This window comes from Entelurus aequoreus, linkage group LG03 (assembly GCF_033978785.1).
Source record: "Entelurus aequoreus isolate RoL-2023_Sb linkage group LG03, RoL_Eaeq_v1.1, whole genome shotgun sequence".
NCBI classification, from domain to species: Eukaryota; Metazoa; Chordata; class Actinopteri; order Syngnathiformes; family Syngnathidae; genus Entelurus; species Entelurus aequoreus.
In genome coordinates this window covers 88,261,618-88,277,200 of record NC_084733.1, presented here as the reverse complement: position 1 = coordinate 88,277,200, position 15,583 = coordinate 88,261,618, and the positions used below count along the sequence as shown (strand labels likewise).

The window sequence follows — 15,583 nt, the reverse complement described above, 5'->3', positions numbered from 1 at the left end:
ATATAAAATAAAGTTATAATATTACAATAAAATGTTCTAGATCCAACATCAATTTAATATGAGAATTGGGTATGCTATGATAAAATATTTACTTTTAAAATCTTTTAAAAATATTATTAGATTACGTTTTAATGTTACAAAAATAGGTAGAAATAAGCATAAAAAAATGTAAGTTTAAATATTTAAAAACATTTTTAGTAATCATTTTTATATTTTATTGAATAACATTATCAAAATAAAAGAAAATTATGAAATTGTTCAAACAAAATAAAGGAAATGATAAAAATGTGGTGAATAAATGTTCATATAAGAATTGTGGCACATTATGATAACATATTTTATTTTATAATCTTTTTTTTTCCATATTAAAAGATTAAGTTATACAACTACAAAAACAAACAGAAATAAATATTAAAACAAATAGTTAAAAACACATATTTAGTTATAATTTTATTAGAATATTACTAAGAAAAAGATAGTCCAAGAAAGTTGCAATATTACCAGAAAATGTTAAAAATGTGGTGAATACATTTCATATGAGAATTGGAGCACCTTATGGTAACATATTGTATTTTATATTTTTTTCACATTAAAAGATTAAGTTATAAAACTACAAAAACAGACAGAAATAAATATTAAAAACACATATATTTAGTGAGAATTTTATTACAATATTACTAAGAAAGAGTAAAATGTAATGTAAAATGCAATTGATAAAACAAAACAAAAAGTTATATATATATATATATATATATATATATATATATATATATATATATATATATATATATATATATATATATATATATATATATATAAAATAAAGTTATAATATTACAATAAAATGTTGTAGATCCAACATCAATTTAATATGAGAATTGGGTATGCTATGATAAAATATTTACTTTTAAAATCTTTTTAAAATATTATTAGATTACGTTTTAATGTTACAAAAATAGGTAGAAATCAGCATAAAAAAAAGTATGTTTAAATATTTAAAAGATTAAGTTATAAAACTACAAAAACAGACAGAATTAAATATTAAAAACACATATATTTAGTTAGAATTTTATTACAATATTACTAAGAAAGAATAAAATGTAATGTAAAATGTAATTGATAAAACAAAACAAAAAGTTGTATATATATATATATATATATATATATATATATATATATATATATATATATATATATATATATATATATATATATATATATATATATACCTGTATATATATATATATATATATAAAATAAAGTTATAATATTACAATAAAATGTTCTAGATCCAACATCAATTTAATATGAGAATTGGGTATGCTATGATAAAATATTTACTTTTAAAATATTTTTAAAATATTAGATTACGTTTTAATGTTACAAAAATAGGTAGAAATAAACATAAAAAAATGTATGTTTAAATATTTAAAAACATTTTTAGTAATCATTTTTATATTTTATTGAATAACATTACCAAAATAAAGGAACATAATGTCATTGTTAAAACAAAATAAAGAAAATGATAAAAATGTGGTGAATAAATGTTCATACAAGAATTGTGGCACATTATGATAACATATTTTATTTTATATTTTTTCCATATTAAAAGATTAAGTTATACAACTACAAAAACAGACAGAAATAAATATTTTAAAAAATAGTTAAAAACACATATTTAGTTGTAATTCTATTAGAATATCACTAAGAAAAAGAGAGTCCAAGAAAGTTGTAATATTACAAGAAAATGTTCCAGATCCAACACATCAATTTAATATGAGAATTGAGCATGTTATGATAAAATATTTACTTTTATAATCTTTAAAAAAATATTATTAGATTACATTTTAATACTACAAAAATAGGTAGAAATAATCTCTTTTTTTAATTTTTTTTTAAAAACAATCATTTTTATTTGAATAACATTACCAGAATAAAAGAAAATAATGTCATTGCTAAAAAAAAAATTAAGGAAATAAAGTTGCAATATTACCAGGAAATGTTAAAAATGTGGTGAATACACTTCATATGAGAATTGGAGCACATTATGATAACATGTTTTATTTTATGTTTTTTTCATATTAAAAGATTAAGTTATAAAACTACAAAAACAGACAGAAATAAATATTAAAATCACATATATTTAGTGAGAATTTTATTACAATATTACTAAGAAAGAAATGTAATGTAAAATGTAATTGATAAAACAAATAAAAAAGTTATAATATATATAATAGTTATATATATACAGTATATATAATAAAGTTTTAATATTACAATAAAATGTTCTAGATCAAACACATCAATTTAATATGAGAATTGAGTATGCTATGATAAAATATTTACTTTTATAATCTTTTTAAAATATTATTAGATTACGTTTTAATGTTACAAAAATAGGTAGAAATCAGCATTTAAAAAAAACCAAAACATTTTTAGTAATCATTTTTATATTTTATTGAATAACATTACCAAAATAAAGGAAAATAATGTCATTGTTAAAACAAAATAAAGAAAATGATAAAAATGTGGTGAATAAATGTTCATATAAGAATTGTGGCACATTATGATAACATATTTTATTTTATAATCTTTTTTTTCCATATTAAAAGATTGAGTTATAAAACTGCAAAAACAGACAGAAATAAATATTAAAACAAATAGTTAAAAACACATATTTAGTTATAATTTTATTAGAATATTACTAAGAAAAAGAGAGTCCAATTGATAAAACAAATAAAAAATATCAAGAAAGTTGTAATATTACAAGAAAATGTTCCAGATCTAACACATCAATTTAATATGAGAATTGAGTATGTTATGATAAAAATATTTACTTTTACAACCTTTAAAAAAATATTATTAGATTACATTTTAATACTACAAAAATAGGTAGAAATAATCTTTTTTTTTTTCTCGTTTTTTTTTTAAACAATCATTTTTATTTGAATAACATTACCAGAATAAAAGAAAATAATGTCATTGCTAATAAAAATTAAGGAAATAAAGTTGCATTATAACCAGGAAATGTAATTTTATAAAAAAAAAAGTAAAATCTTTTTTTTCATATTACAGTAAAAGTTATAAAACTACAAAAACAGACAGAAATAAGATATTAAAACAAATAGTTAAAAACATATTTAGTTATAATTGTATTAGAATATTACTAATAAAAAGAAAGTAAAATGTAATTAATAAAACACATGAAAAAGATCAATAATGTTGTAATATTACAAGAAAAAAAATCTAAAATGAGGAGTTTTGAAGTAAAAGTCACAAAAGATGTTATCTTTCATGAATGCTTTCCTCTTTGCTGATTATTAATGAAACAATCTGCACAGATCCATGCACCATTACACCCCTAATGATCATCTCAACCTTTTATTGATCTTTTTGTCATCTAATATGTCCCTGGCCATTCCATTAGGTACACTCGTGTCCTTCTTATAATTCTAATACAAACTGCACAGGCACTAACGAACACAGACCGCTTTCCACAATGTCTTCATCAGTGTGCCATTTTTTAACAGGAAGTGAATGTGAGTGTGAATGTGGTCTGTCTATCCGTGTTGGCCCTGTGATGAGGTGGCGACTTGTCCAGGGTGTACCCCGCCTTCCGCCCGAATGCAGCTGAGATAGGCTCCAGCACCCCCGCGACCCCAAAAGGGACAAGCGCTAGAAAATGGATGGATGGATGATGCCCTTAAATAATCACAGCTGTGGTCAATCGATTGATGTAATCAATCAAGAACAACTTCACAAATGAAAGTGCACAAATAATAGACAAAGTGGAAAATTGTACAAAATAAATCTAAGACTCAGTACAATATCATAGGAAAATAAAGTAAAAAAAAAAAAAAAGGTAATAAAAAAAAATAAAGTAATAAAAATGTGTGGACAACCATGATAATAAACTTTTATTATCATGGTTGTCCACACATTTTTTTATTACATAAACTTTTATTATAATGGTTGTCCACACATTTATTTGTTTTTTATTACTTTTTTTTAACAATATAAAATTGTATTATAATGGTTGTCCACACATTTTTTTTAATAACTTTTTCTTAATTACTTTATTTTTAGGAAAATAAAGTTAAAAAAAATAAATAAATAAATAAAGTAATAAAAATGTGTGGACAACCATGATAATAAACTTTTATTATCATGGTTGTCCACACATTTTTTTGTTACTTTTTTTTAATTTCATAAACTTTTATTATAATGGTTGTCCACACATTTATTTGTTTTTTTATTACTTTTTTTAAATAATATAAAATTGTATTATAATGGTTGTCCACACTTCTTTTTTTTTTAATAACTTTTTTTTTTTTAATAACTTTTTTTTATAATATAAACTTTTATTATAATGGTTGTCCAACACATTTTTTTTAAATTACTTTTTTGTAATTACTTTTTTTTTTTAGGAAAATAAAGTAAATAAATAAATAAATAAAATAAATAAATAAAGTAATGAAAATGTGTGGACAACCATTACTATAATCTTTTATTATAATGGTTGTCCACACGTTTTTTTGTTTTTTATTACTTTTTTTAAAATAATATAACATTTTATTATAATGGTTTTCCACACTTTTTTTTTTTATTACTTTTTTTTTTGGAAAATAAAGTTCTAAAAAAAAGAAGAAAAAAAAGTAATACAAAAATAAACAAAAAAAAGTTATAAAAAAAGTTATAAGAATTTAAAAAAAATGTGTGGACAACCATTATAATAAAGGTTTATTATAATGGTTGTCCACACATTTTTGTATTACTTTTTTTTAATAATATAAAGTTTTATTATAATGGTTGTCCACACATTTTTGTATTACTTTTTTTTAATAATATAAAGTTTTATTATAATGGTTGTCCACACATTTTTTTGTTTTTTTTATTACTTTTATTTAATAATGTACTCTTTTATTATAATGGTTGTCCACACATTGTTTTTTTTTATTACTTTTTTTTTTAAAGGAAAATAAAGTAATAAATAAGAAAAATAAAAAAAGTAATACAAAAATAAACAAAACAAAAGTAATAAAAAATTTTAAAAAAATGTGTGTACAACCATTATAATACAAGTGTATTATAAGTGTATAAGTGTATTATAATGGTTGTCCACACATTTTTTAATTACTTTTTTTTATAACTTTTTTTTGGTTTATTTTTGTATTACTTTATTCTAAAAAAAATGTATTACTTTATTTTTCCTATGATACTGTACTTAGTCTTTGATTTATTTTGTACAATTTTCCATTCTGTCTATTATTTGTGCACTTTCATTTTTGAAGATGTTCTTGATTGATTACATCAATTGATTGACCACAGCTGTGACTATTTAAGGGCATCACTTCCTGTTAAAAACTGCACACTGACCAAGACATTGTGGAAAGCGGTCTGTGTTTGTAGCGCCTGTGCAGTTTATAATAAAATGATAAGAAGGACACGAGTGTTTCTTTTCTTTAAGTACACTTTTTGCCGTGCACCTCTTTATTACGTTGTTTTTTTTTTGGAGAGTGCGTGTTTTCCCTGTGTTTTGTACCATTCCATTAGGTACCCCTAACGCAGATTTGTACAAAATATGACCAAAAACATGAGATATAAATATTGCAATAGTAACATTTGTGATGAAGAAAGCACCGAGATGATGGATTGTTGGTCAAAGGAGCTAAGAAAGTGAGGAAAGTGCAAAGAAGCGAGACAAGACAGGCGTCCGAGATGATGGATGATTGCCACAAAAAGAATAATGTTACCCTTTGAATGTGTCTTCGATATTTAGCAAACTCACTCAATTATGCGGCAAAGACAGCAGCAGATGATGAATGGAATCAATAAACGTTAAGGAGACATTCATCATGGAGGAATGTTCTCTTACAGCCATTAGGAAAGAAGAGCTGGCAAATACAATCTGAAAATATGCTTATTTTATGATTGTACATTCTGATACTGTGTATAGTTACTAGCTAAACAAAGATATTACAACGTTGTCATCATACCTGTTTGGAGGCCTTCCACGGAGAGATGTGACCTGAGCGGGAAAGACACATCGTTACGGACAATTCTCACATTTTTTAGGAGAAAAAACTTCTATGGAAAAACATTTTTATCTTGGAAAAAACCCTCTTAATTCTATGATGAATAAAATGTTGAATATTGAGTATAAAATCAGAATATAAACAACTAAAGTACAAATAATTTTTTTTTATTGTGTGTGAATAAAGTTGTAATAATATGAGAAAATCCTTTAAACTGAGAAAAAACAAGTGATTTTATGACTTTAAAAAATTATTTTATGGGTATAACCTAGAAGATGATTTTAGAAGGAAAAATTTGTAAGGAAAAACATTTTTATCTTAGAAAAACCCCTCTTAATTCTATGATAAATAAAATGTTGAATATTGAGTATAAAATCAGAATATAAACCACTAAAGTACAAAAAAAATGTTTTATTGTGTGTGAATAAAGTTGTAATAATACGAGAAAATCCTTTAGACTGAGAAAAACCAAGTGATTTCAAAAATATATTTTATGGGTACAACTTCAAAATCATCGGAAGATGATTTTAGGAGGAAAAACTTGTAAGGAAAACATTTTTTTTCTTAAAAAAAAAAACCCCTCTTAATTCTATGATAAATAAAATGTTGAATAATGAGTATAAAATCTGATTAGAAACAACTAAAGTACAAATAAAATGTTATATTGTGTGTGAATAAAGTTGTAATAATATGAGAAAATCCTTTAAACTGAGAAAAAAAAGTGATTTTATGATTTTAAAAAAATATTTTATTGGTATAACTTCATATTAAAAGATGATTTTAGGAGGAAAAACTTGTAAGGAAAACATTTTTTATTTTAGAAAAAAACCTCTTAATTCTATGATAAATAAAATGTTGAATATTGAGTGTAAAATCAGAATATAAACAACTAAAGTACAAACAAAATGTTTTATTGTGTGTGAATAAAGTTGTAATAATACGAGAAAATCCTTTAAACTGAGAAAAACAAAGTGATTTTTATGATTTAAAAAAACAATTTTATGGGTATAACTTCATATTAGAAGATAATTTTAGGAGGAACAATTTCTAAGGTAAAACATTTTTATCTTAGAGAAAAACCCTCTTAATTCTATGATAAATAAATGTTGAATATTGAGTATAAAATCAGAATATAAACCACTAAAGTACAAATAAAATGTTTTATTGTGTGTGAATAAAGTTGTAATAATATGAGAAAATCCTATCTCCTCAGAGATAGGATTTTGTATACTTTAAAGGCCTACTGAAACCCACTACTACCGACCACGCAGTCTGATAGTTTATATATCAATGATGAAATCTTAACATTATAACACATGCCAATACGGCCGGGTTAACTTATAAAGTGACATTTTAAATTTGCCGCTAAACTTCCGGTTCGAAACGCCTCTGCGGATGACGTATGCGCGTGACGTAGCCCGGCGAACACGGGTATGCCTTCCACATTGAAGCCGATACGAAAATGCTCTGTTTTCATTTCATAATTCCACAGTATTCTGGACATCTGTGTTCGTGAATCTGTTTCAATCATGTTCATTGCATTATGGAGAAGGAAGCCAAGCAAGCAAAGAAGAAAGTTGTCGGTGCGAAATGGACGTATTTTTCGAACGTAGTCAGCCACAACAGTACACAGCCGGCGCTTCTTTGTTTACATTCCCGAAAGATGCAGTCAAGATGGAAGAACTCGGATAACAGAGACTCTAACCAGGAGGACTTTTGATTTGGATACACAGACGCCTGTAGAGAACTGGGACAACACAGACTCTTACCAGGATTACTTTGATTTGGATGACAAAGACGCAGACGTGCTACTGTGAGTATGCAGCTTTGGCTTTTTTTTGCGTATGTACGTAACTTTTTTAAAATATATAAGCTTTATGAACCTTGGGTTAGGTGAACGGTCTTTTGGGCTGAGTGATTGTGTGTGTTGATCATGTGTTTGAATTGTATTGGCGTGTTCTATGGAGCTAGGAGCTAGCAGAGGAGCTAGGAGCTAGCATAACACGTACCGTACCGTAAGTGCGCGTCACGTACGTAACTTTTTAAAAATATATAAGCTTTATGAACCTTGGGTTAGGTGAACGGTCTTTTGGGCTGAGTGATTGTGTGTGTTGATCAGGTGTTTGAATTGTATTGGCGTGTTCTATGGAGCTAGGAGCTAGCAGAGGAGCTAGGAGCTAGCATAACAAACACGCAGGTGTTATTATGCAGGATTAATTTGTGGCATATTAAATATAAGCCTGGTTGTGTTGTGGCTAATAGAGTATATATATGTCTTGTGTTTATTTACTGTTGTAGTCATTCCCAGCTGAATATCAGGTACCGTGAGTATGCAGCCTTGGCTGCTAAACATTCGATAACTTGACCGTATGTGCGCGTCACGTACGTAACTTTTAAAAAATATATAAGCTTTATGAACCTTGGGTTAGGTAAACTGTCTTTTGGGCTGAGTGATTGTGTGTGTTGATCAGCTGTTTGAATTGTATTGGCGTGTTCTATGGAGCTAGGAGCTAGCAGAGGAGCTAGGAGCTAGCATAACAAACACGCAGGTGTTTTTATGCAGGATTAATTTGTGGCATATTAAATATAAGCCTGGTTGTGTTGTGGCTAATAGAGTATATATATGTCTTGTGTTTATTTACTGTTGTAGTCATTCCCAGCTGAATATCAGGTCACCCTCGGCTCTCACAGCATCTTCCCTATCTGAATAGCTTCAACTCCCCACTAGTCCTTCACTTGCACTTTACTCATCCACAAATCTTTCATCCTCGCTCAAATTAATGGGGAAATTGTCGCTTTCTCGGTCCGAATCTCTCTCACTTCATGCGGCCATCATTGTAAACAATAGGGAACTTTGCGTATATGTTCAACTGACTACGTCACGCTACTTCCGGTAGGTGCAAGCCTTTTTTTTATCAGATACCAAAAGTTGCAATCTTTATCGTCGTTGTTCTATACTAAATCCTTTCAGCAAAAATATGGCAATATCGCGAAATGATCAAGTATGACACATAGAATAGATCTGCTATCCCCGTTTAAATAAAAAAAATTCATTTCAGTAGGCCTTTAAGTATGTATACTTTTGACCCAGCACATTTTCAGTAGAGCCATAATAAATTCATAAAAGAAGCAAACTTCATGAATGTTTTTTGTGACCAACAAGTATGTGCTCCAATCACTACATCACAACAAAATAAGAGTTGTAGAAATGATTGGAAAATCAAGACAGCCATGACATGATGATCTTTACAAGTGTATGTAAACCTTTGACCACCACTGTATATGTGTATATATATATATAAATATATATATATATACATATATATATATAGTATATATATGTCAGACGTGCATGTTGTGTTATGTTGTGTTGTGTTTATGTTGTGTGACTTGGCAGTCATCCTGGTGACTCTCCCTCTCACACCTGGACTTGGCAGACATGTTCAACACTGGAAGAACGCCCGCCATGGAGGTGAGAGACACATGCAGGGAAGGTCTGAGACACACACACACACACACACACACACACACACACACACACACACACACACACACACACACACACACACACACACACACACACACACACACACACACACACACACACACACACACACACACACACACACACACACACTACAATATTCCACTGATGCACCACTCTGTGACATGTTCCTCATCATAGTCACAACAGTGTTTCCCACACATTCATTTATTTGTGGCGGCCCGCCACGAAAGAATTAGTCCGCCTCAAATAATTTTTTTTTTTTTTTTTTTTTTTTTTTTTTTTTTTGTCCTTTCCAGCTTCTCAGGCAAATCATATAGTTGATGTAGATGCCCATATAGGCTGTTCAGATTTACTTTACAAAAGAGAAGTGTAGGATACTTCTCTTGTTGCCTTATTTGTATTTGACCACTACTATTTTCTGTTTATTTGTTACTGACTGTGGCAGGACACCTCTGCCTCTGTTTTACTTTATGTTGCTGGTAAATAATATGGTTGTAGTAGTAGGCTAAAGTTAAATTATTTAGTATGCACTAATTAAAGGGGCAGAGCTTTATGAGACATTTTAGCTTTTATATTTTTATAAGATATATTTTTTGTAAGAACCACAATTAATAAATATATTTCAGTGAATAACTTATTGTTCAAATCTGTATATAAATATGTACATAAAGTGTTGTAATTATATTGTAAAATGGATGGATGGACGTTTAAAACAAAACTGTTATTATTAATTAGTAAGTATACATTTTTTTAGCCTTTTAAGAGAAAATCATATCATTGTAGTACATTATGCAAATTACTCGATGATGTCACGGTGACCACGCCCATAGCCACGCCCCCACCGCCACAGGTATCTTGGCAGTTTATGGGAAACACTGCACAAAGTGTGTAGTTGCAGTGTCACAAAGTGTGTAGTTGCAGTGTCATGCAGCAAAGTCCAACAACACAATCCTCTCAATGATGTCGACAAAGATGTCTTCGTTGTGTGTTTGATGCTGACTGCCTACACACACTTTTGTGTGTCATTGCTGCAATCAGGATGACTTTGCTCCTCTAATAATTCAGTGAAATGTGCGCCTCCTTCACCACTAATTAAATACTTCACCGCTAATTAAAGACAGAAGAGTGCAAATCTTCTTTAATGTTCTGGAATGACACGCGTCTGCAAGACAATGATGACTAAATTGCATTTTGTCGTGTGCAACAACCCAAAAGTGCTCTAACAACACAAAGGACTTGTGGATTTCCATTCATGACGTGTGTGTGTGTGTGTGTGTGTGTGTGTGTGTGTGTGTGTGTGTGTGTGTGTGTGTGTGTGTGTGTGTGTGCGTTCTTGTATTTCGACCCTTCTTGAGACATCAACAAGGAAAAGTAGCTTCCATATACCGCAATCATGGTCCCAATACAGAAAAACCATTGCATCTAATAGAGAGCCAAATACTAGAGTCCGTGAACATTGCTCCAAAGTCAGGATTTTTAGTTGTTGATTTAATGTGCATACAAAAGTAAACATTGACAGCTGCAAAGGCAGCAATATATGATAAAAGAAGACGGCAGCTATGTGACCATAGGATGAACAAATACACTACGCTACTAAGACTATAGTGGACATTAACAGCTGGGTTGTTCAAAGTGCGGCACAGGGGCCATTTGTGGTCCCTGACTCCTTTGTCATCGGCCTTAAACACGTTACCAAAAATAAAAAATAGAGATCTCATTTGCACCCCCTGGTGGTGAAATCTATCAAAATGAGGGTGGTGCCAAAAAAGGAGGGATTTTTCACATTGACTGTGTGTCGCTTTTAAAAGTGCTCCTCCCTCTGGTCAACATATGAAATAACAAGTGTGTGTAAAAATTTGAAGTTCGCCCCCATTGCCCAAAATTAATAAAAATAAATAAATATATACATATGTATATAGAGACATACTGTAATAACTTGAAGTAAATAATAAAGATTAAAAAACAATTACAATTTTTTTTAATAAAATAAAACTAACTAAAAGCAGTCTTTCTCTCACAATGTGTCAATTTATTTCTTATAAAATTGGGAACAATTTCTCATGTTCTTTCTGTTTCTGTAATATTGCAATGTTTCTCGTAAAATTATGACTTTTATGTAAAATTATTACTTTTTAATGCAAAACGGTGACATTTGTCATATAAAATTCTGACTTTTATCACAATATTGCCTATTTATTTGTTGTTCTTGTAAAATAGTGCATTTTTTTTTAGTAAAAAGATGACTTTTGTCATAATTTTGCCAAGCAAAATTCCGATTATTATTATAATATTGCCAAAAAATTACGACACTTTTCATAAAATTCCCCAAATTTTAAGCTTTTCTTGTAAAATTGCGACTGTTATTGAGTAAAATTCCAACTTTTATCATAACATTGCACAATTGTTCAGTTTTTCTTGTAAAATTTTGACTTGCGTTGAGTAAAATGACGACTTTTATTATAATACTGCCAAAATTCAAAGTTTTTATTGTGAAATTGTGACCTTTTTCTTGTGAAATCCAACTCTGTCAAAATGAGGGTGGTCCCAAAAAGGAGGGATTTTTCACATTGACTGTGTGTCGCTTTTAAAAGTGCTCCCCCTCTGGTCAACATATGAAATAACAAGTGTGTGTAAAAATTTGAAGTGCTCCCCTCTGGCCAAAATTAATTAATAAAAAAAAATTATAAAACATTTATACAAAGACATACTGTAATAACTTGAAGTATATAATGAATATTAAAAAACAATTACAAAAAATTAAATAAACTAACTCAAATCAGTCTTTTGTCAAAATGTGATGATTTTTTTCTTGTAAAATTGGGAACAATTTCTCATATTCTTTTTGTTTTTGTAATATTGCAATATTTTCTTGTAAAATGATTACTTAATTATGCAAAATGGTGACATTTGTCATATACAATTCTGACTTTTATCACAATATCGCCAATTTTTTTTGTTTTTCTTGCAAAATAGTGAATTTTTTGGAGTAAAATTATGACTTTTGTCATAATTTTGCTAAGCAAAATTCAGATTATTATTATAATGTTGCGGAAATTTTAAAGTTTTCTTATAAAATTGTGACTTTTGTCGAGTAAAATGACGACTCTTTTCACAAAATTGCCCAAATGTTAAGTTTTTCTTGTAAAACTGCGACTGTTATTGAGTAAAATTCCAACTTTTATCATAATATTGCACAAATGTTCAGTTTTTCTTGCAAAATTTTGACTTACGTTGAGTAAAATGCCGACTTTTATTATAATACTGCCAACATTCTACGTTTTTCATGTGAAATTCCAACTCATTTTTCACAACAAGCTTTTTTATATTTGCATAGTATGTATATATTATTAATGTTGTAAATACACATCTTTATATATCTAGAAAGGCTGGTCCTAAAGAGGGCGGCATTATTCTCAGGTCTCAAGAAAGTAACAAACACAAGTGTGTGTGTGTGTGTGTGTGTTCTTGTATTTCTACCCTTCTTGAGACATCAAGAAGGCAAAGTATCTTCCATATGAGGAGGTGTGAACAAGAGAGGACATAAATCATGGTCCCAATAACATTGCATCTAATAGAGAATGTCTCATTTGCACCCCCTGGTGGTGAAATCTATCAAAATGAGGGTGGTCCCAAAAAGGAGGGATTTTCCACATTGACTGTGTGTCGCTTTTAAAAGTGCTCCCCCTCTGGTCAACATATGAAATAACAAGTGTGTGTAAGAAATTTAAATGCGCCCCCTTTGGCCAAAATTAATTAAAAAAATAAATAAATAAAAATGTATATAGAGACATACTGTAATAACTTGAAGTAAATAATGAATATTAAAAAACAATTACAAAAAATAAAATAAACTAACTAAAAGCAGTCTTTTTCTCACAATGTGTCGATTTTTTTCTTATAAAATTGGGAACAATTCCTCATATTCTTTCTGTTTCTGTAATATTGCAATGTTTCTCGTAAAATTCTGACTTTTATGTAAAATTATTACTTTTTAATGCAAAATGGTGACATTTGTCATATAAAATTCTGACTTTTGTCACAATATTGCCAAATTTTTTTGTTGTTCTTGTAAAATAGTGACATTTTTTGAGTAAAATGATGACTTTTGTCATAACTTTGCCACGTAAAATTCCGATTATTATTATAATATTGCCAAAATGTTAAAGTTTTCTTATTAAATAGTGACTTTTGTCAAGTAAAATTACGACTCTTTTCATAAAATGGCCAAAATGTTAAGCTTTTCTTGTAAAATTGCAAATGTTATTGAGTAAAATTCCAACTTTTATCATAATATTGCACAAATGTTCAGTTCTTCTTGTAATATTTTGACTTGCGTTGAGTACAATTCAAACTTTTATTACAATACTGCCAAAATTCCAAGTTTTTCTTGTGACCTTTTTCTGGTGAAATTCCAACTAATTTTTCCACAACAAGCTTTTTTATATGTGCATAGTATGTATATATTATTAATGTTGTAAATACACATCTTTATATATCTAGAAAGGCTGGTCCTAAAGAGGGAGGCATTATTCTCAGGTCTCAAGAAGGTAACAAATACAACAATGTGTGTGTGAAAGTGCTCCCCCTCTGGTCAACATATGAAATAACAAGTGTGTGTAAGAAATTGAAATGCGCCCCCTTTGGCCAAAATTAATTTAAATAAATAAATAAATATGTATATAGAGACATACTGTAATAACTTGAGGTAAATAATGAATATGAAAAAACAACTACAAAAAATAAAAAAATAAAATAAACTAACTAAAAGCAGTCTTATTTTCACAATGTGTCGATTTCTTTCTTATAAAATTGGGAACAATTTCTCATATTCTTTCTGTTTCTGTAATATTGCAATATTTCTCGTAAAATTATGACTTTTATGTAAAATTAGTACTTTTTAATGCAAAATGGTGACATTTGTCATATCAAATTCTGACTTTTATCACAATATTGCCATTTTTGTTGTTGTTCTTTTAAAATAGTGAAAATGTTTGAATAAAATGATGACTTTTGTCATAATTTTGCCAAGTAAAATTCCAATTATTATGATGATATTACCAAAATTGTGACTTTTGTCAAGTAAAATTACGACTCTTTTCATAAACTTGCCCAAATTTTAAGCTTTTCTTGCAAAATTGCGACTGTCATTGAGTAAAATTCCAACTTTTATCATAATATTGCACAAATGTTCAGTTTTTCTTGCAAAAATTTTGACTTGCGTTGAGTAAAATGCTGACTTTTATTATAATACTGCCAACATTCTAAGTTTTTCTTGTGAAATTGTGACCTTTTTCTTGTGGAATTCCAACTCATTTTTCACAACAAGCCTTTTTTTATTTGCATAGTATGTATATATTATTAATGTTGTAAATGCACATCTTTATATATCTAGAAAGGCTGGTCCTAAAGAGGGAGCCATTATTCTCAGGTCTCAAGAAGGTAACAAATACAACAATGTGTGTGTGTGTGTGAAAGTGCTCCCCCTCTGGTCAACATATGAAATAACAAGTGTCTGTAAAAAGTTGAAGTGCTCCCTCTCTGGTCAACATATGAAATAAGTGTGTGTAAGAAATTGAAATGCGCCCCCTTTGGCCAAAATTGATTTAAATAAATAAATACATATGTATATAGAGACATACTTTAATAACTTGAAGTAAATAATGAATATTAAAAAACAATTACAAAAAATAAAAAAAACTAACTAAAAGCAGTCTTATTTTCACAATGTGTCGATTTCTTTCTTATAAAATTGGGAACAATTTCTCATATTCTTTCTGTTTCTGTAATATTGCAATATTTCTCGTAAAATTATGACTTTTATGTAAAATTAGTACTTTTTAATGCAAAATGGTGACATTTGTCATATAAAATTCTGACTTTTATCACAATATTGCCATTTTTTTGGTTGTTGTTCTTGTAAAATAGTGAATATTTTTGAGTAAAATTATGATTATTATTATAATATTGCCAAAATTTTAAAGTTTTCTTATAAAATTGTGACTTTTGTCGAGTAAAATTACGACTCTTTTCACAAAATTGC

General features: G+C 28.3%; 1 protein-coding gene across 2 annotated transcripts in view; it reads right to left on the bottom strand.

Moving 5' to 3' along the window:
* LOC133647036 (membrane-associated guanylate kinase, WW and PDZ domain-containing protein 2-like) overlaps nucleotides 1–15,583 on the bottom strand; it is a 227,141-nt gene that overhangs the window by 23,226 nt on the left and 188,332 nt on the right. For both annotated transcript variants that reach the window (XM_062043086.1, XM_062043087.1), the window contains exon 12: nucleotides 5,997–6,028. In XM_062043086.1, the coding sequence (XP_061899070.1) occupies nucleotides 5,997–6,028 (32 nt within the window). The remainder of the gene's footprint in view (nucleotides 1–5,996; nucleotides 6,029–15,583) is intronic.